At 44.9% G+C, this 20,324-nt stretch overlaps 1 protein-coding gene across 1 annotated transcript in view; it reads left to right on the top strand.

Annotated features, from left to right (window-relative positions):
* SASH3 (SAM and SH3 domain containing 3) overlaps positions 1-20,324 on the top strand; it is an 81,556-nt gene that overhangs the window by 43,606 nt on the left and 17,626 nt on the right. The window contains exon 3 of the mRNA XM_082263614.1: positions 18,278-18,421. Within this exon, the coding sequence (XP_082119740.1) occupies positions 18,278-18,421 (144 nt within the window). The remainder of the gene's footprint in view (positions 1-18,277; positions 18,422-20,324) is intronic.

Below are 20,324 nucleotides of genomic sequence, written 5' to 3'. Positions count from 1 at the left end.
CTCCCACTGATACCAATGATGGGGCACTATTCCTCCCACTGATACCAATGATGGGGAACTATTCCTCCCACTGATACCAATGATGGGGCACTATTCCTCCCACTGATACCACTGATGGGGCACTATTCCTCCCACTGATACCACTGATGGGGCACTATTCCTCCCACTGATACCAATGATAGGGCACTATTCCTCCTCTGACACCAATGATGGGGCACTATTCCTCCACTGATACCAATGATGGGGCTCTATTCCTCCCACTGACACCAATGATGTGGCACTATTCCTCCCACTGATACCACTGATGGGGCACCATTCCTCCCAATAACACCAGTGATGGGGCACTATTCCTTTCACTGATACTAATTATGGGGCTCTATTCTGTTCTATATGAACCCAAACCCCTCCTTCCTACACCATTGGCCAATCACATGGCAGTATATCAGTGCATTTAGGCATCTAGACGTGGTGAAGATGACTCGATGAAGTGCAAGCTGAGCATCAGAATGGGGAAGAAAGGGGTTTTAAGTGACTTTGAACGTGACATGGATGTTGGTGCCAGACGGGCTGGTCTGAGTATTTCAAAAACAGCAGATCTACTGGGATTTTCACAGACAACCATCTCTCGGGTTTACAGAGAATGGTCTGAAAAAGAGAAAATATCCAGTGAGCGGCAGTTGTGTAGAGGAAAATGCCTTGTTGATGTCAGTGGTCAGAAGAGAATGAGCAGACTGGTTCCAGATGATAGAAAGGCAACAGTAACTCAAATAACCATTTGTTACATCCAAGGTATGCAGAATACCATCTCTGAATGCACAACACATCACACCTTGAAGCAGATGGGCTACAGCAGCCGAAGACTCCTGTCAGCTAGGAACAGGAAACTGAGGCTACAATTGGCACAGGCTCACCAAAATTGGACAATAGAAGATTGGAAAAATGTTGTCTGGTCTGATAAATCTTGATTTCAGCTGCGACTTTCACATGGTAGGGTCAGAATTTGGCATAAACAATATGAAAGCATTGATCCATCCTGCCTTGTATCACCGGTTCAGGCTGGTGGTGGTGTAATGGTGTGGGGGATATTTTCTTGGCACATTTTGGGCCCCTTAGTCCCAGTTGAGCATCGTTTAAACCCCACGGCCTCCCTGAGTATTGTTGCTGACCATGTCCATCCCTTTATGACTACAGTGTCCCCATCTTCTGATGGCTCCTTCCAGCAGGATAATGCACCATGTCACAAAGCTCCAATCATCTCACCACTGGTTTCTTCACCATGACAATGAGGTCACTGTACTCCAATGGCCTCCACACTCACCAGATCCGGTCACTGTCCTCCAATGGCCTCCACACTCACCACATCTCATCCAATAGAGCACCTTTAGGATGTGGTAGAACAGGAGATTTGCATCATGGATGTGCAACAGACAAATTTGCAGCAACTATCATGTCACTATGGACCAAAATCTCTAAGGAATGTTTCCAACACCTTGTTGCCACGAAGAATGAAGGCAGTTCTGAAGGTGAAAGGGGGGTCCAAACTGATACTAGCAAGGTGTACCTAATAAAGAGGCCGGTGAGTGTATGTAAGTACGCTGTATGGCTAAATGTTTCTGGACACTTGACCACCACACCTTGTTGGACCTCCTATCCCAGACCTTTGTTGAAGTTCACCTTCCTGTGTGGCTATAACAAAAGACACTGTTCTAAGAAGGCTTTTTACAAGAAGTTGCAGTGGGTCTGTGGGAGTTTGTATCTATTCAGCCAAAAGAGCCAAAAGAGCATTTGTGGGGTCAGGTGCTGATGTCAGATGAGAAGACCTGGCCCAAAATCTGCATTACAATTTATCCCAAAAGTGTTCACTAGGGTTGAGGTCAGGGGGCTAAGCAGACCACCTTGGTTCCTCCACTCCAAACTGACCATCCCATGTCTTTATGGAGCTGGCTTTGTACACACGGGCGCAGTCATTGTGGAACAGAAAAGGCTCATACCCAAACTCTTGGGGAAGGTTGAATTGTCTAAAACTGCTTTTCTCAGTCTTTTAAGCCCTTGAAATATTTTGGGGTGTCGGGGAACCCCGGCTTAACCGCTTGCCGACCGCCCACAATATATTTAATGCGGCATTCAGCCCCCTCCTGGGCAAAGTGACGTAGTACTACGTCACTCGCCCAGGAGCCTGAAGGGAGCAAGCGCGCGCCGACGGAGACACGCTTCCGCCCCCGCTCGTTTAGGGACATCCCCGCGAGAGTGACCGGTGGCTCCGATGTCCGCCGGTCACTCGCGATCTCCCGCTGGAGAGGGAGAAAGGCAGGCGGCTGATGTAATCAAAGCTGTCTGTCATTCTCCCTGGTGTAACTGTAGAGATCATACGATCCTGCTATGTAGGATCGTATGTCTCTGTGGTTACATCACAAGCCACGCACCTTTACAGTAAGACGCACGCCCCTAGGGACACACTTAACCCCTTGATCACTAATAAAGTTAACCCCTTCCCTGCCAGTGTCATTTTTACAGTAACAGTGCATATGTATAGCACTGATTACTGTAGTAATGTCACTGGTACCCCCAAAAGTGTCAAAAATGTCAGTTATGGGTCCGATCTGTCCGCCGCAATGTCAAAGTCCCGCAAAAAAAAACGCAGATCGCCGCCATTACTAGTTAAAAAACAAAACAATAAAAATGACATAAATCTTTCCCTTAGTCGGTAAACGCAATAACTTTTGCGCAAAGCTTATTGCGATTTTTTTTACCAAAAATATGTAGCAGAAAACAAATTGGCCTAAAATGTTAAAAAATTTAGATTTTTACATTTTTTTGGGGGAATTTCATATAAAAAATGTGAAAAATATTGCTATTGTTTTCAAAATTGACGCTCTTTTTTTGTTTATAGCGCAAAAAAATAAAAATCGCACAGGTGATCAAATACCACCAAAAGAAAGCTCTGTTTGTGGGGAAAAAAAAGGACATCAATTTAATTTGAGTACAGCGTCGCATGACTGCGCAATTGTCCATTAAAATCACGCAGTGCCGAATCGCAAAATATTCCCTGGTCTTTGAGCAGGAAAATCCTCTGGGGGTTAAGTGGTTAAATTAATGTATTGGTAGTCAGTAGAAAGAACACTTCCCTTAGATTGGTGGTCAGAATGCCCCCCTTAGTGACAGCCAAAAGTATTATTGGTGTTATGTATCTGGCTCTGCTATGTGGCAATGGCCCCAGAGGTATGCAGGCACCATAAAATAGGAGGTTAATCAGCCCCAGCTCAAGGAACCCCTCCAACCTCTGGAGGAACCCTAGGTTTTTATGGAACCTGGTTGCAAGTGACTTGTCTCAAATGTCCTTGTATGCTATAGCATTAACAGTACCCTTCACTGAAAAGGCCTGAACCCAATCATGCCCACATACTTTAAGCCAAAAGAAGTAGACTGCTATATCATTAAATCTTGTAAAACTCTAAAATACCTAAAAAATCCCTCTCAGTGCACCACATGTGCAGAGGACCCAATCAGCCCTGAGATTGGGTTGGGGGGGGGATTTCAAAGAGGCCCCTCCTCTGGTTATGCAGGCACCATCATACAGCTCAAAGTATTATTGATGTTATGTAATTGGCTCTGCAATGTGGCATTGCCCCCAGAGGTATGCAGGCACCATCGAATAGATGGTCATTCAGCCCCAGCTCAAGGAACCCCTCTGAGGAACCCTAGGTTTCCATGGAACCTTGGTTGAAAATGGCTCGTCTAAACTGTCCTTGTATGCTATAGTATTAACAGTACCCTTTACTGGAAAGACCTGAACTCAATCACGCCTACATACTTTGAGCCAAAAGAAGTTGACTACCAGTGGCGGCCTGTCCAATGGGGGCGCAGGGGCGCCGCCCCCCCTATCCATGCATCCGGCCCCCTAATCTACATGCAGGGCGCTGGACGCATGGATTCCAATGGGGTTTTTTTGAAGCACGGTTTTTTTGAAGCACGTGATTAGAGCCAGAGGCTCTAATAGGCTTCAAAAAAGGGTGGGCTCGGGGCGCAGAGCACTGCGCCCGAGCCCACCTAGTTGTGTGACAACAGTGAATGAATATTCACTATTGTCACACGGATTCTCCTCCTGGCCAATCAGGAAGCAGGTCCTGAGACCCGTTTCCCGATTGGCCGAAAGGAGAAGCCATGCTATTGGCCAAGGAGGAGGAGGAGGGAGGAGACGCAGGGGAAACCCATGGAGTAGACTGAGGGGGAAGCCGCCGCCACCACTGCCTGCCAGTCCAGGGTGAGTGGAGGGTATGGTGTGCGGGCTGGAGCTGGTGTGGTCGGGGGGGGGGGTATGGTGTGGTCCGCCCCCAGCCCATGGAGCGCCAGCTGCCACTGTCGACTACTATATCATTTTTAAACTATATAAATCTTGCGAAACCCCAAAACACCTAAAAAAATCCTTCTCAGAGTAACACATTCAGCCCTGGGATTGGGTTTTGATAGGGGGGTATTTCCATGGTCGGTAAGGCTATCTCTATTACCCTATAACCGTTTGAAATCATGAACAAATGTAGATCGGGTCCAGTAATTCAGGCAGTAAATCAGTCTTATGCCTCATACACACAATGAAAATATCGGCCGAATGATTGTCCATTTTTTTTGGAGCATGCTAGTCTCATAACAAAAATTAAGAGGTTACTAAACATGTATGACAGAATACAGGAATAATGTATTGTGTTGTATTGTAATGTATTCTTTTGTTTCTGAGTATGCGTGGTCTTGGTCTTCTTGGTCTTTTTTTGGATGAATACTGTACTGATTGAATGAAAATCATATGATCTGGTATTGTACGAGAAAATTTTTCGTGCTCGTCACTTTGGGTATTGTTGGATGAACTGTTGTGATTGGCTCTCGAAAGCTGTGTACTAATGAACAGATTATCGTACGATTGCTCCGAAAGCGGTCATCCAATTTTCTGATCCTGTGTACTATGCATTAGTTTGCTCATTTCTAGGTGGGGCATTCTCTGTAATGAAAGTAAGGTATCATTTATTGTTTAACCACCTCCTGACTTTATAATTTACATATAAGGTGGCAAAGTGGCACTGCTGCTCCAGGATCACGGACCTAGTACGTAATTGGACACTTCTGGGTCTGGGGTGTGAATGCTGATTATATACAGCGGGAGCTGATCAGTGGGTACTGCGGACTCAATGACCGCTGACACCTTCGGTACAGAAGGAGAACTGCTGTCTGCCCATGTAAACAATGTACATTTTGTAAGTAGGGAAGGCATGGATCCTATGTTCCTGCAAAGCAAGCACATGGATCCATGCCTTCCTCTAGTAAAAGCACCTCCCCCATAGTACAACAAGCACATGGGCGTCCGCAGAACTTTTTTTCAGGGAGGGGCATCATTTTAGGGTTACCCATGCTCCACCCCTTTTCAACAATGTCATGAAGCGGAGGAGCTTAGTCATTATACTTATTTTGAGTATTTATTTTTAAAGAGCAAACAACAGCATTTATTTTTAAGGCTCCATTCACACTACCGCGACTTGTCAGGCGACTTGTCAGCCTGACAAGTCGCAGTCCATCCCGGTCCATGCAGTGCTACAGGACCCGTTCTAATAGGAGCGACACAAGTCGCTCCGACTTAGAAAAAGGGTCCTGTACTACTTTGGGGTGACCTGGAGTGACTTGCATAGACATTCATTATATGAAGTCTGTGCAAGTCACGCCGAAGTCGCGGTGAACGCGACTTGTGAAGTCGCCCCCGAAGTCGTGCTGCTTCAGTGTGAATGCAGTCTAAAGCATTTGTTAACCTAAAAGAAAAAAATTTATCCTGTTCCCTTAAAGCATGTTATACAGCACAGTGCTTTGCTGTGTAATTTGGCCCCTTCTATCACCTAAAATACCTGTCTGATCCTGCCTGGCTATGTCCTCCCCTCTGTAAACTGACCACGGTCTACCATGACTGCTGAGCCCTGACACCGTGGTCAGTTTACCTGTCTCCGTCATCTGCAGCCCTCCTGACCAGACCAGACAGAATGGTATAAAGTGGCTTAACCACTTAAGCCCCGGAAGATTTTACCCCCTTCCTGACCAGGGCCTATTTTGCGATTCGGCACTGTGTGACTTTAACGGACAATTGCGCGGTCGTGCTACGCTGTACCTAAATGAAATTGACGTCCTTTTTTCCCCACAAACAGAGCTTTCTTTTGATGGTATTTGATCACCTGTGCGATTTTTTGATCATGCGCTTTAAACAAAAAAAGAGCGTCAATTTTGCAAAAATAACAATATTTTTCACATTTTTTTATATGAAGTTCCCCCCAAAAAAAATTTAAAAATCAAAATGTTTTAACATTTTCGGCCAACTTGTTTTATGCTACATATGTTTGGTAAAAAAAATATCGCAAAAAGTGTATTTTTTTTTGGTTTGCGCAAAAGTTATCGCGTTTACTAACAAAGGGAAAGATTTTTGTAATTTTTGTTGTTTTTTTTTAACGCGTAATGGCGGCGATCTGCGATTTATTTTACGGGACTGCGACATTGCAGCGGACAGATCGGACCCTTGACTGACATTTTTGACACTTTTGGGGTTACCAGTGACATTTCTACAGTAATCAATGCTATACATATGCTCTGTTACTGTAAAAATTACACTGGCAGTGAAGGGGTTAACTTTTTTTTGAGAGGGAGGGGTTATGTGTGTCCTTAGGGGCGTGATTCTAACTGTGATTGGCTGTGGCTTGAGGTGTAGGAACAGTGATCAACGGTCCTACATAGTAGAACCGTATGATCACTGTTTCTACACAGGGGAGAATGACAGGCGGCTTGTTTACATCAGCCACCTGCCTTTCTCCCTCTCCACCGACGATCGCGAGTGACCGGCGGACGATCAGGTCCACCGGTCACACGCGCGGGGGGGTCCGTGACTGCGCGGGAGCGGGAGTGCGCCTCCGGCGATGCGCGCTCACTCCCCAGAGCCTCACAGGCTAGCAACGTAGACCTACGTCGCTCTGCCTGTGAGGGGCTGACTGCCGCAGTAAATATACTGTGAGCAGTCGGCAAGCAGTTAACAACCACTTGAAAGGGAAAGTTGAGATTCCGGGGGGGGGGGGGGGGGGGCATTTGCCCCCCCTTGCCCCTACCTGCAGACGCCCATGCACAAGCACTGACTGGGCACACAGTTAACCCTTTGATTGCCCCTGGTGTTAACCCCTTCCCAGTCACTGTCATTAGTACAGTGACAGTGCATATTTTTAGCACAGATTAATGTATTAGTTTCACTGGTCCCCAAAAAGTGTCAGTGTCCGACTGTCCGCCACAATATCGCAGTCCCACTATAAGTCACTGATCGCCGCCATTACTAGTAAGAAAATGTTAAAAAAATAATAAAACAATCCCAAATTAACACACAAATGCAGCGCTTAAGACCTCTTAAAAAGTCCAATATGCAAATGAAAAACAATGTTCCAGAAAAGAGTCCATAAATGTGCAAAAAATGCATGCAGGAGAAGTGTTGAGAAGAATCCGCCACCGGAGGAAAGAGTTCACACTGACCCTTACCCCAAAAGATAGACTACTTGGGCAAGAGTAGTCAATAAAGCTTAGGCATATCTCCCTCCAACTCTCCACTGCATCAAGGAGCTTCAATAAAATGTCATATACCACCATACATAGACTCTAATGATAGATATATGTAAGGATAAGCAGAAAAGAACCTCATTGCGCAGTATTACTCATAAGTAATTACTTATTGGTAAGATCCAAAATACTCACAAACAGAAGCATAAAAAATGCATATAAGTCCTCATATGCTAGCTGATGTTCTTCTTCTGCATGCATTTTTGGACTCTTTTCTGGATCATAGTTTTTAATTTGCATATTGGACTTTTTAAAAGGTAAGCACTGCATTTGTGTGTTAATATTTGATGTTCTTTGACCAGGATTATGGTGTTAGCAGCTTTTTTTTTTTTTTTTTTTTTTTGCGCTGGTGATTTCTTGGTTAAAAATATTCCATAGTTTGTGGACACGATAACATTTGCACTATACGCTTATTGTGATTTTTTTTTTTTTACCAAAAAAATGTAGCAGAATACATATTGGCCTAAATTGATGAAAAAATTTGATTTTTAAAAAAAAATGTATTGGGAATGTTGCAGAAAGTAATTTTTTTTTTCAGAATTGTCGCTCTTTTTTTGTTTATAGCGCAAAAAATAAAAATTGCACGGAGAAGAGAGATTGGATGATTGACAAGGATGTACCAATAGCTCACCAGTACCACCACATCACCAATATATTAATACAAAGAAAAAGGTTGTTCACTGGACTGACTAAGCAGCCGGAGAACCACCTAAAATATGGGACTTTAAAGGTGGGTGGTGGTAGCACAGACAGACAGAAGAACAATTGTATTAAAAATGAATTTTATTACATTATACATTAAAAACATACAATAGAAGGTCAGCATGAAAATTGATCCATAAACAGCGATACATCTATACAGACATGAAATCTGGCGAACTAGGGAGGTACATAGGGTCACTGGGGTCCTACATGTTTCGCCAATTCAATGGCTTCGTCAGGGACCACATGGCTTATCACCTCTTATAACAGTTCAACATATAAATGTCAGATACAACATACATATGAGCTGTATTGTTGGTCATGTATGCCTAGGTGGTACTGGACCATCCCCGGGTCCTGGGGGGACGCAGGGTAAAACGTGCCCACACGGGCCGACCGATACTGGACCGGGCCAGGACAGAACGACTGGCTAGTGTATACAGTCCAGGCACTAGTAAGAAAGGGATCCCAGCCTTAGGAGCGGAGAAGCTTGTGTGTGCATCCGGGACGCTGCAGCGTCAGGTAGTCGTGACCTGACAACGACTACCTGACGCTGCAGCGTGCCGGATGCACACACAAGCTTCTCCGCTCCTAAGGCTGGGATCCCTTTCTTACTAGTGCCTGGACTGTATACACTAGCCAGTCGTTCTGTCCTGGCCCGGTCCAGTATCGGTCGGCCCGTGTGGGCACGTTTTACCCTGCGTCCCCCCAGGACCCGGGGATGGTCCAGTACCACCTAGGCATACATGACCAACAATACAGCTCATATGTATGTTGTATCTGACATTTATATGTTGAACTGTTATAAGAGGTGATAAGCCATGTGGTCCCTGACGAAGCCATTGAATTGGCGAAACATGTAGGACCCCAGTGACCCTATGTACCTCCCTAGTTCGCCAGATTTCATGTCTGTATAGATGTATCGCTGTTTATGGATCAATTTTCATGCTGACCTTCTATTGTATGTTTTTAATGTATAATGTAATAAAATTCATTTTTAATACAATTGTTCTTCTGTCTGTCTGTGCTACCACCACCCACCTTTAAAGTCCCATATTTTAGGTGGTTCTCCGGCTGCTTAGTCAGTCCAGCGAACAACCTTTTTCTTTGTATTAAAAATTGCACGGGTGATCAAATACCACCAAAATAAAGCTCTATTTGTGGGGGAAAAAAGGACATACATTTTTTTTTGGGTACAGCATCGCACGAGCGGGCAATTGTCTACACTGCCGTATTGCAAAAAATGGCCTGGTCATATAGGGGGGTAAATCTTGGGGAGGGCAAGTGGTTAACACTTGTTTTTTTTAAAAACAATGGTAACAGTGTTGACTTTGTTGTTGCTCATGGTCACTGGGACAGTTTCACAAGACGTTGCCGACAACATTACTCAAGAAGGCAGACGAAGTTACAAAAGGAACTTTTTCAAGTTTTTCTTCTAGTGAAAACTGTGTGCAGCGATAAAGCTGCTTATCTGAGTCTTCTTTGGTTCAGAGACCTGCTTTTATATACAATCCACACATTAACAGGAACTGGTTGGGGGTTCAACAAACGGATGTAACAGGTTACCGGAACTGAAATAAGATGTAACACTTTTTTTTTTTTTTCCATCAAGCACTTCCAGCCTTCGGCAGAAAATATTTATATATATATATATATATATATATATATATATATATATATATATATATATATATATATATATATAAATATATATATTTATTTTTATTTTTTTTTAAATGTTCAAGGCAAAAAATAAAAATAAACACATTTTGATGGAGAGAGACAACAAAATGAGATATATTGTAAAAATAAAGATTGCACAGATAGTATAAATAAACAATGTAGCGTTCTGTTATGAATACATTTGCTATGCTGGATGTTACATGATAAGTGGATCTTATCCATTTGAGCTCCGGAAGGATTTAAACCCTTCATGACCAGTCCATTTTTTTTTTCTATTCAGCACTGCGATACTTTAACTGGTAATTGCGCGGTCATGCTACGCTGTACTCAAACCAATTTTATATCATGTTTTTCACACAAATAGAATTTTCTTTTAGTGGTATTTAATCACCGCTGGGTTTTTTATTTTTTTTGCAAAATAAACGAAAAAAAGACCGAAAATTTTGAAAAAAAACAAAAACAAAAAACGACCTTATTCTTTGCTATAAAACAAACAAAAATAAAAAAATTAAAAACTGATTTCTTCAAAAATTTTGGGCCAAAATGCTTTCTGCTTCATGTCTTTGGTAAAAAAAAAAGTATATATTGATTGGTTTGCACAAAATATATAGTGTCTACAAACTATAGTATATACAGTATCTCACAAAAGTGAGTACACCCCTCACATTTTTGTAAATATTTTATTCTATCTTTTCATGTGACAACACTGAAGAAATGACACTTTGCTACAATGTAAAGTAGTGAGTGTACAGCTTGTATAACAGTGTAAATTTGCTGTCCCCTCAAAATAACTCAACACACAGCCATTAATGTCTAAACCGCTGGCAACAAAAGTGAGTACACCCCTAAGTAAACATGTCCAAATTCGGGCAAATTAGCCATTTTCCCTCCCCGGTGTCATGTGACTTGTTAGTCTTACAAAGTCTCAGGTGTGAATGGGGAGCAGGTGTGTTAAATTTGGTGTTATCACTCTCACTCTCTCATACTGGTCACTGGAAGTTCGACATGGCACTTCATGGCAAAGAACTCTCTGAGGATCCGAAAAAAATAATTGTTGCTCTACATAAAGATGGCTTAGGCTATAAGAAGATTGCCAAGACCTTGAAACTGAGCTGCAGCACGGTGGCCAAGACCATACAGCGGTTTAACCCTGCACACTGCATCACATTAGTCTGCATGACTGTCGTCCCAAAAGGAAGCCTCTTCTAAAGATGATGCACAAGAAAGCCCGCAAAGAGTTTGCTGAAGACAAGCAGACTAAGGACATGGTCTCATCAGACCACAGGACATGGTTCTAGAAATCCAAGATAAACGTATTTGGTTCAGATGGTGTCAAGCGTGTGTGGTGACAACCAGGTGAGGAGTACAAAGACAAGTGTGTCTTGCCTACAGTCAAACCTGGTGGGGGTAGTGTCATGATCTGGGGCTGCATGAGTGCTGCTGGCACTGGAGAGCTACAGTTTATTAAGGGAACCATGAATGCCAACTTGTACTGTGACATACTGAAGCAGAGCATGATCCCCTCCCTTCGGACAATGGGCCGCAGGCAGTGGCGGCTGGTGGTCAAAAATTTTGGGGGGGGGCGCAAATGGGAAAATGAGTGACCAGCGTGCCCCCAATCAATGCAGAGCACCACAGCGTGCCCCCCAATCAATGCAGAATGCCACAGCGTGCCCCCAATCAATGCAGAGTGCCACAGCATGCCCCCCAATCAATGCAGAGTGCCACAGCATACCCCCAATCAATGCAGAATGCCACAGCATGCCCCCCAATCAATGCAGAGTGCCACAGCATGCCCCCCAATCAATGCAGAGTGCCACAGTATGCCCCCATCAATGCAGAATGCCACAGCATGCCCCCAATCAATGCAGAATGCCACAGCGTGCCCCCCAATCAATGCAGAGTGCCACAGCATGCCCCCCAATCAATGCAGAGGGCCACGGCGTGCCCCCATCAATGCAGAGTGCCACAGTGTGCCCCCAATCAATGCAGAGTGCAACAGCATGCCCCCAATCAATGCAGAGTGCCACAGCGTGCCCCCAATCATTGCAGAGTGCCACAGCATTGCCCCCAATCATTGCAGAGTGCCACAGCATGCCACCATCAATGCAGAGTGCCACAGAATTGTCCCCAATCATTGCAGAGCGCCACAGCAATGCTCCAAATCATTGCAGAGTGCCACAGCATTGTCCCCAATCATAGCAGAGCGCCACAGCATTGTCCCCAATCATTGCAGAGCGCCACAGCGTGCCCCCCAATCATTGCAGAGCGCCACAGCATTGTCACCAATCATTGCAGAGCACCACAGCATGCCCCCCAATCAATGCAGAGTGCCACAGCGTGCCCCCTTCAATGCAGTGTGGGCTTCCCCCCAAGACCAATGCACTTACCTGGCGGCAGCTTCTCTTCAGTCCCGGCGGTGGCGGCGGGGGCTTCACCTCACTCTGTCCCCCGGCGCGTCTCCTACAGTCCTCCCGCTCACGCCTCCTCCTCGGCCAATGGCATGAGGTTTGCCTTGCAGCCAATCAGGAAGCGCGTATCGGACGCGCTTCCTGATTGGCCAGGAGGAGGATTGGTGTGGCAATAGCGAATTTTATTTCGCTATTGTCACACAATGGGTGGGCTCGGGACTCACTGCTCTGCGCCCCGAGACCACCCTTTGCATCGCCCTATTAGAGCCTCTGGCTCTAATCAGGTGATGTAAAAAAAAATCCCCATTAAGCTCCATGCGTCCGGCGCCCCTGCATGCAGATTAGCGCCTGCAGGCCCCAACACACCGGCCGCCACTGGCCGCAGGGCAGTATTCCAACATGATAACGACCCCAAACACACCTCCAAGATGATCACTGCCTTGCTAAAGAAGCTGAGGGTAAAGGTGATGGACTGGCCAAGCATGTCTCCAGACCTAAACCCTATAGAGCATCTGTTGGGCATCCTCAAATGGAAGGTGATGGATCGCAAGGTCTCTAACATCCACCAGCTCTGTGATGTCATCATGGAGGAGTGGAAGAGGACTCCAGTGGCAACCTGTGAAGCTCTGGTGAACTCCATGCCCAAGAGGGTTAAGGCAGTTCTGGAAAATAATGGTGGCCACACAAAATATTGACACTTTGGACCCAATTTGGACATTTTCACTTAGGGGTGTACTCACTTTTGTTGCCAGCGGTTTAGACATTAATGTCTGTGTGTTGAGTTTTTTTGAGGGGGACAGCAAATTTACACTGTTATACAAGCTGTACACTCACTACTTTACATTGTAGCAAAGTGTCATTTCTTCAGTGTTGTCACATGAAAAGATAGAATAAAATATTTGCAAAAATGTGAGGGGTGTACTGACTTTTGTGAGATACTGTATATTGGAATTTTTTTAATGCTACTAATGGTGATGATCAGCAACTTATAATGGGATTGCGATAGTGTGGCAGAAAATCTGACACTAACTGACAGTGGGGGGACCTGACTAACTGCCAATGACATCACCAGTGACACTAATATAGTGATCAGTGCTAATACTATATGCTGTCACTGCACTAATGACACTGGCTGAAGGGGTTAATGTCTAGGGCGATCAAGGGTTAAATGTGAGCGCTCTTTGTTTCTTATCCCTCTGACACACCCCGTGTTGAGTCAGACCTATAGCTCTGCAATGAAAGCTTGTTGGAGAGCTCTGAATCAGCAGAGGGCATGTCGGACCTTCCCAAAGAAATCATTTCTTAGAGTAGAAAAGCGTCTCCTGCCAGGAGCTACAGCATTGGCCCCTTCAGGGCCGGGACAAGGGGTGAGCAGGAGGCGAAGACGCCCTGGGCCCTGTGGTATCAGGTGAGGTGGGGGGCACCACAGGGAGATTTGGGGGGGGGGGGGATTTGTGTTGAGTAGGGGTATTAGGAGGGATTTGAGGGGAATTAGTGTTGGGAGGGGGGGTGGGGAAGAGGATTTGTGCTAGGAGGGGGGATTTTGGAGGTTTGTGCGAGAAGTTGTGATGTGGTAGAGGAGGAGATAAATTGTGCTAGAATGGGTTATTTTTTATTTTTTTGGAGGGGGGGAGGGGGGGGGATTTGTGCTAGTAGGGGTGATTGGGGGGATTTTTGCTAGGAGGAAAAAGTTGAGAGGGAGGATTTGTAGTGGGGATTGAGAGGATTGAGGGGGAAACATTTTGTTGGGAGGGGGGGATTAAGAGTGGGGGGGAGAGGATTTGTGCTAGTAGGGGTGATTGGGGGTATTTGTGCTAGGAGGAAAAAGTTGAGGGGGAGGATTTGTAGTGGGGATTGAGGGGAGAATTTTTGTTGGGAAGGGGGATTAAGAGTGGGGGGGGGGGAGGATTTGTGCTAGTAGGGGTGATTGGGGGTATTTGTGCTAGGAGGAAAAAGTTGAGGGGGAGGATTTGTAGTGGGGATTGAGAGGATTGAGGGGAGAATTTTTGTTGGGAGGGGGGATTAAGAGTGGGGGGGGGGGGAGAGGATTTGTGCTAGTATGGGGTGATTGGGGGTATTTGTGCTAGGAGGAAAAAAATTGAGGGGGAGGATTTGTAGGGGAGAATTTTTGTTGGGAGGGGGGATTAAGAGTGGGGGGAGAGGATTTGTGCTCAAAGGGGAAATATGAAAGGTAAAGAATTTTGTGCTGGGAGGGGTGGTTTCTTTTTTTTTGGGGGGGAAGAGGATTTTAACTTGGGGGGGGGGGGGGTCAAAGATTTGTGCTAACAAGGGGAATTTCAACAGGGAGCATATTTGTAATGGGAAGAGGGGGAATTAAGATTAATGCTCAATTTCTATTTTTTCTTTTTTTTTTGGGGGGGGGGGGGCTGACACATAGTGCTTATATAACTTGAAGTGGGAGAGGGGGGAGCAGTTTTGGTAGGTTTGCCCTGGGCTATAGATGACCTTGTCCTAGCACTGGGACCCTTGAAGCGGGACCTATTCACAAGTACTTCTGCATCCACGCAGAGGGCATAGGTCCTGCTTTCCAGCAGGGGACAGGCTTTTCTACTCAGGCTGGGGCTGCTTTCCAAAGAAAACCAACTTGTATATCTTTTACGTGAATGCACCTGGAATGTATTTAGCTCATTTTAACTAAACGTTCAATCGGGCTTCAAAGCTTTTATGACCTCATTGGTCAATCTATTGTGTTAACATAACTCACATTAGTGAATTGACACCCCAGAGAACCCAGCTAGTCTCCATGTCTGTCAGGTTGGGGAACTTACCCAATCCCCCGAGTCTTCCCCTTATTCACATGAGATCTCGGTGACGGTAATACGTTTCAGAGTCAGACACATCGGACTGCCAAGTCGCCTCTTTCATAAGTGACAGAATGTCTGGGAATGGGTAAAGTGGTGACATACCAGGTGACGTCAGGTCAGTGCTGACCGCTTTCCGTGCTCAGACAGCATTTCTCAACTACAATGAAAAGACTGATATATATATATATACACACCCCTCAGCTATACCTTTATGACCAGCCACCTACTAATAAGTAGGTCCCCTTTGTCACCAAAACAGCCATGACCAATCCAGGCATGGACTCCCCTAGACCTCTGAAGGTACCCTGTGGTCTTTGGCACCAAGCCATCAGTAGCAGATTCCTTACTTCCTGTAGGTTGTGATCCATGGATTGGTCTTGTTTTTCCAGCACATCTTACAGATGCTCGATTGGATTGAGATCTGTACAATTGAGAGGCCAAGGCAATGCCTTAAACTCGTTGTTGTGTTCCACAAACCATTCTTGAACAATTTCTGCAGTGTGGCTGCTGAAAGAGGCCACTGCCATCAGGGAATTTCATTAAGGGGTGTACTTGGTCACCAACAATGTTGTAGTACGTGTCAAGTATTATTGACGTGAATGGCAGGAGCCAAGGTTTCCCGGCAGAACATTTTCGGGGGGTCTTTGAATTCAGCCCTCTGTAATTTTCATTTTCATCAAACATTGTGGCATCCTTTGGTTCCGAACACATTACCCCATCCATTTCAGTATAGATCCTAACACATTATTACCCAGTCCATACCAGTATAGATCCTAACACATTACCCCATCCATTTCAGTAGAGATCCTAACACATTATCCAGTCCATACCAGTATAGATCCTAACACATTATCCAGTCCATATCAGTATAGATCCTAACACATTATTACCCAGTCCATACCAGTATAGATCCTAACACATTACCCAGTCCATATCAGTATAGATCCTAACACATTACCCAGTCCATATCAGTATAGATCCTAACACATTACCCAGTCCATACCAGTATAGATCCTAACACATTACCCAGTCCATACCAGTATAGATCCTAACACATTACCCAGTCCTTACCATTATAGATCCTAACACATTACCCAGTCCATACCAGTATAGATTCTAACGCATTACGCAGTCCATATCAGCATAGATCTCAACACATTACCCAGTCCATACCAGTATATATCCTAACACATTACCTAGACCATAACAGTATAGATCCTAACACATTACCCTGTCCATACCAGTATAGATCCTAAAACATTACCCAGTCCATACCAGTATAGATCCCAACGCATTTCGCAGTCCATATCAGTATAGATCCTAACACATTAATACCCAGTCCATACCAGTATAGATGCGAATACATTACCCAGTCCATACCAGTATAGATCCTAACACATGACCCAGTCCATTTCAGTATAGATCCTAACACATTATTACCCAGTCCATACCAGTATAGATCCTAACACATTACCCAGTCCATACCAGTATAGATCCTAACACATTACCCAGTCCATACCAGTATAGATCCTAACACATTATTACCCTGTCCATACCAGTATAGATCCTAACACATTACCCAGTCCATACCAGTATAGATCCTAACACATTATTACCCTGTCCATACCAGTATAGATATACGAGAATTATGAGATTTGTCCCCATTTTTCTAAAGTGTTTACAAAATGTTCCTTTAATTTTTTTTTGAGCAGTGTATATATACTGTATATATTTATATATGTACAGTATATACAGTGGAGTAGCTACCAGGGTTACAAAGGTCAGACTTTGAACCAGGCCCTGGCATTCCACCACTGTCGGGGGCCCCAGCAGGGTTGCTGGCTACAGGGCTTTGAGCTAAAAGTGTCTCTCTCATACAGCCCAGAGCCTGCACTGACAATTCCCCCTCCCTCGCACGGATGGGAGAGGAGAATGACGATCTGCTCTTTCTCCTCCCGCCTTCACCTCCTGTGCACTGCATGAAGCATGAAGCCCAGCAGCTGAATGATCAAATTCAACTGCTTAGCTTCACACTTCCTGCTATACACACAGGACAAGAGGAGCAGGAGGAGAAGGAGCAGATTGTCTCTCTCCCCTCCTCATCTGTGCGAGGGAGGAGGCAGAGGGAACTGTCAGTGCAGGCTCTGGGCTGTATAAGAGAGGCACTCTCAGCTCAGAGTCCTGTTGAGGAGGAACTGGTAGGTGGCACTGACAGGCATCACTGATAGGCACCATGGGCGCTGATAGGCGGCGCTGATAGGCACTGATAGGTGGCATTGATGAACATGGATAGGCAGAACTGATAGATGGTACTGATAGGCAGCACTGATAAGCTGCACTGATGGGCACTGATAAACTGCACTGATGGGCACTGATAGGCAGCACTGGTGGGCACTGATAGGTGGAATTGATGAGCACTCAAAGTCAGCACTGATAGGCTGCACTGATGGGCACTGATAGGTGGCACTGATGGGCACTGATAGACGGCACTGATGAGCACTGATAGATGGCACTGATGGGCACTGATAGATGTCACTGGTAAGTGGCACTGATAGGCGGCATTGATGAGCACTGATAGGCAGCACTGATAATCAGGGCACTGATTACCAGTTTCTAATAATGCTCCCCGCTCCCCACAGCGCTGCAGGCTTCCCTGTCCTATAAAAAAAAAAAAAAATTGTAAAAAAAATTCAAAATAAAATAATAAAAAAATATTTAAAAAAGAATAATTAAACATTGTAATAAATAATTTAAAAAAATTGTAAAATAAAATAATTGTAAACATTTTTAACATTATAATACATTTAAAATGTAAAAAACAATTAAACATGGACTAGTTCGCTAGTAATGATTTTAGTGTATTTTTAGTGAAAATATTGTCGTGATAAATTGCGGGGGGGGGCAGTGCCAGGTAGGCTCTACGGGGCCCGGTGATTTCTAACAGCAGCCCTGTGTGCAGACACATTGTGACCATTTCTAATAACGGTAAATGAAACAATGTTTCAGGTTTGTCATTTACAATGTTTGTTTCTTTTGCAGATCCCAGAAGATGGAAACACGCACACCAATGAAGATGGGAAACGCAGTGCAGTAAAACTAGGGAAGAAATGGCGGGCGGTAATATCGCGGACGATGAACAGGAAAAGTGGAAAGATGATGATGAAGGCCATGGCTGATGAGATGGTGAGAGGAGATCAGTGATAGGATTCCTGGATGGCTTGGCCATGTCTAACAGGATTCACTATTTGGCTATGCCATCCAGGTGTACCTAATAAGGTGGCCCCTGAGTATCTTTATATAATCCCACACAGCTGCCTGACATGTTTTAGACACTGGGGGCTAGAAGGACCTTAGTAAAGAGTTGATGTTCTTTTCGGCTAGGTTCACATCCATACAGGTTGCGGTTGATGCATTTTTCCAGTGCGTTTCACATTTTTATGCACTTTTTTGAGACGTACTTGATGCCTTTTGCGGGTTGTTTTTTTTTTGGGCTAAAAGGAAAGTTCTATTTATGGAGTGCAACTTTAATGCGGCTTTTCACTCTCTGACATTCAAGTTGCATCAAAGTCACGTTAGGGTTAAGGGTTAAATATTAGGGTTAGGGGCAATCATTAGAGTTAGGGTTAGAATTAGGATTAGTGGTAATCATTAGGGTTAGAGTTAGGGTCAAGGGTTAGCATTATGGTTAAGGGTTAGAGTTAGAGTTTGAGTTAGGGTTAGCGGCATTCATTGGGGTTAGGGTTAGAGTTAGGGTTAAGGGTTAGCGGCTAGAATTAGGGTTAGGGTTAAGGTTAAGGGCTAGGGTTAGAGTTAGGGTTAGCGCCAATCATTAGTGTTAGAGTTAACGGCTAGAGTTAGGGTTAGCGGCAATCATTAGTGCTAGGGTTTGAGTAAGGGTTAAGAGTTAGGGTTAGAGTTAGAGTTAGCGGCAATCATTAGGGTTAGAATTAGGGTTAGCGGCTAGAATTAGGGCAAGAGTTAGGTTTAGTGGCAATCATTAGTGTTAGGGTTAGAGTAAGGGTTAAAGCGGAGTTCCGGCCACATAATCGATTTTGGGCCATCCGCTTGCTTTTAGTCACCTGAAAAAGAAATGGATGGTTAAGATTTTTTTTTTTGTTTACTTACCTTGTTATTGAAGAAAATATATTCACCTTCTTTCCTCTTACTCCCTCTGCGGCCCGCGCCATCACTTCCTCTTTGCATTGATTCCTGGGAGCTGAACATCATCGCTCCCAGGAATCAATGCGCCTGCACCGGCCCCGCTCGTCACTTCCGGTGCGGGCGCCTCATTCCCTGCTAAACCGATCCTGCGCATGCCCAGAAGCTGTGGAGGAATGACACGCCCGCACCGGAAGTGACGAGCGGGGCCGGTGCAGGCGCATTCTGGGAGAGGAGGACACGGAAGAGGACTCAGAAGAGGACGCGCTGGCTTCAGCTGCCCACATCCGAGATGGCAGCGCTGGAGAAGAAATTTTCAAGGTAAGTATTTCTTCTAAAAGGTAAGTGCGACCCGGGACAGTTCAGAGGCTATCCATTGTGGAATGCATTAGCATATTTTCGTGGCCGGAACTCTGCTTTAAGAGTTAGGGTTAGAGTTTGGGTTAGCGGCAATCATTAGGGTAAGAATTAGGGTTAGCGGCTAGAATTGGGGTTAGAGTTCGGGTTAAAGGCTAGGGTTAGAGTTAGGGTTAAAGGTTAGGGTTAGAGTTCGGGTTAAAAGTTAGGGTTAGAGTTAGGGTTAGTGGCAATCATTAGGGTTATAGTTAGAGTTAGAGTTAATTATGGGTTAGAGTTAGGATTAGAATTAGTGGCAATCATTAGGGTTAGAGTTAGGTTAGGGTTAGCGGCAATCATTAGGGTTAGGGTTAGAGTTAGAGTTAGGGTTAAGGGTCAATGTTTAGGGTTAGTGGCAATCGTTAGGGTGAGAGTTAAGGGTTAGTGGCAGTCATTAGTGTTAAGGTTAGCGGCAATAATTGGGATTAGGGTTAGTATTAGAATTAGTGGCAATTGTTAAGGTTAGGGTTAGAGTAAGGGTTAATGGTAATGGTTAGTGGCAATCATTATTTTTAGGGTTAGAGTTAAGGCT

Source organism: Pelophylax lessonae, assembly GCF_965119305.1.
Source record: "Pelophylax lessonae genome assembly, chromosome: 7".
In the NCBI taxonomy this organism is placed as follows: domain Eukaryota; kingdom Metazoa; phylum Chordata; class Amphibia; order Anura; family Ranidae; genus Pelophylax; species Pelophylax lessonae.
The sequence above is the reverse complement of the archived record's forward strand: the minus strand, read 5'-3'. Positions and strand labels throughout refer to the sequence as shown.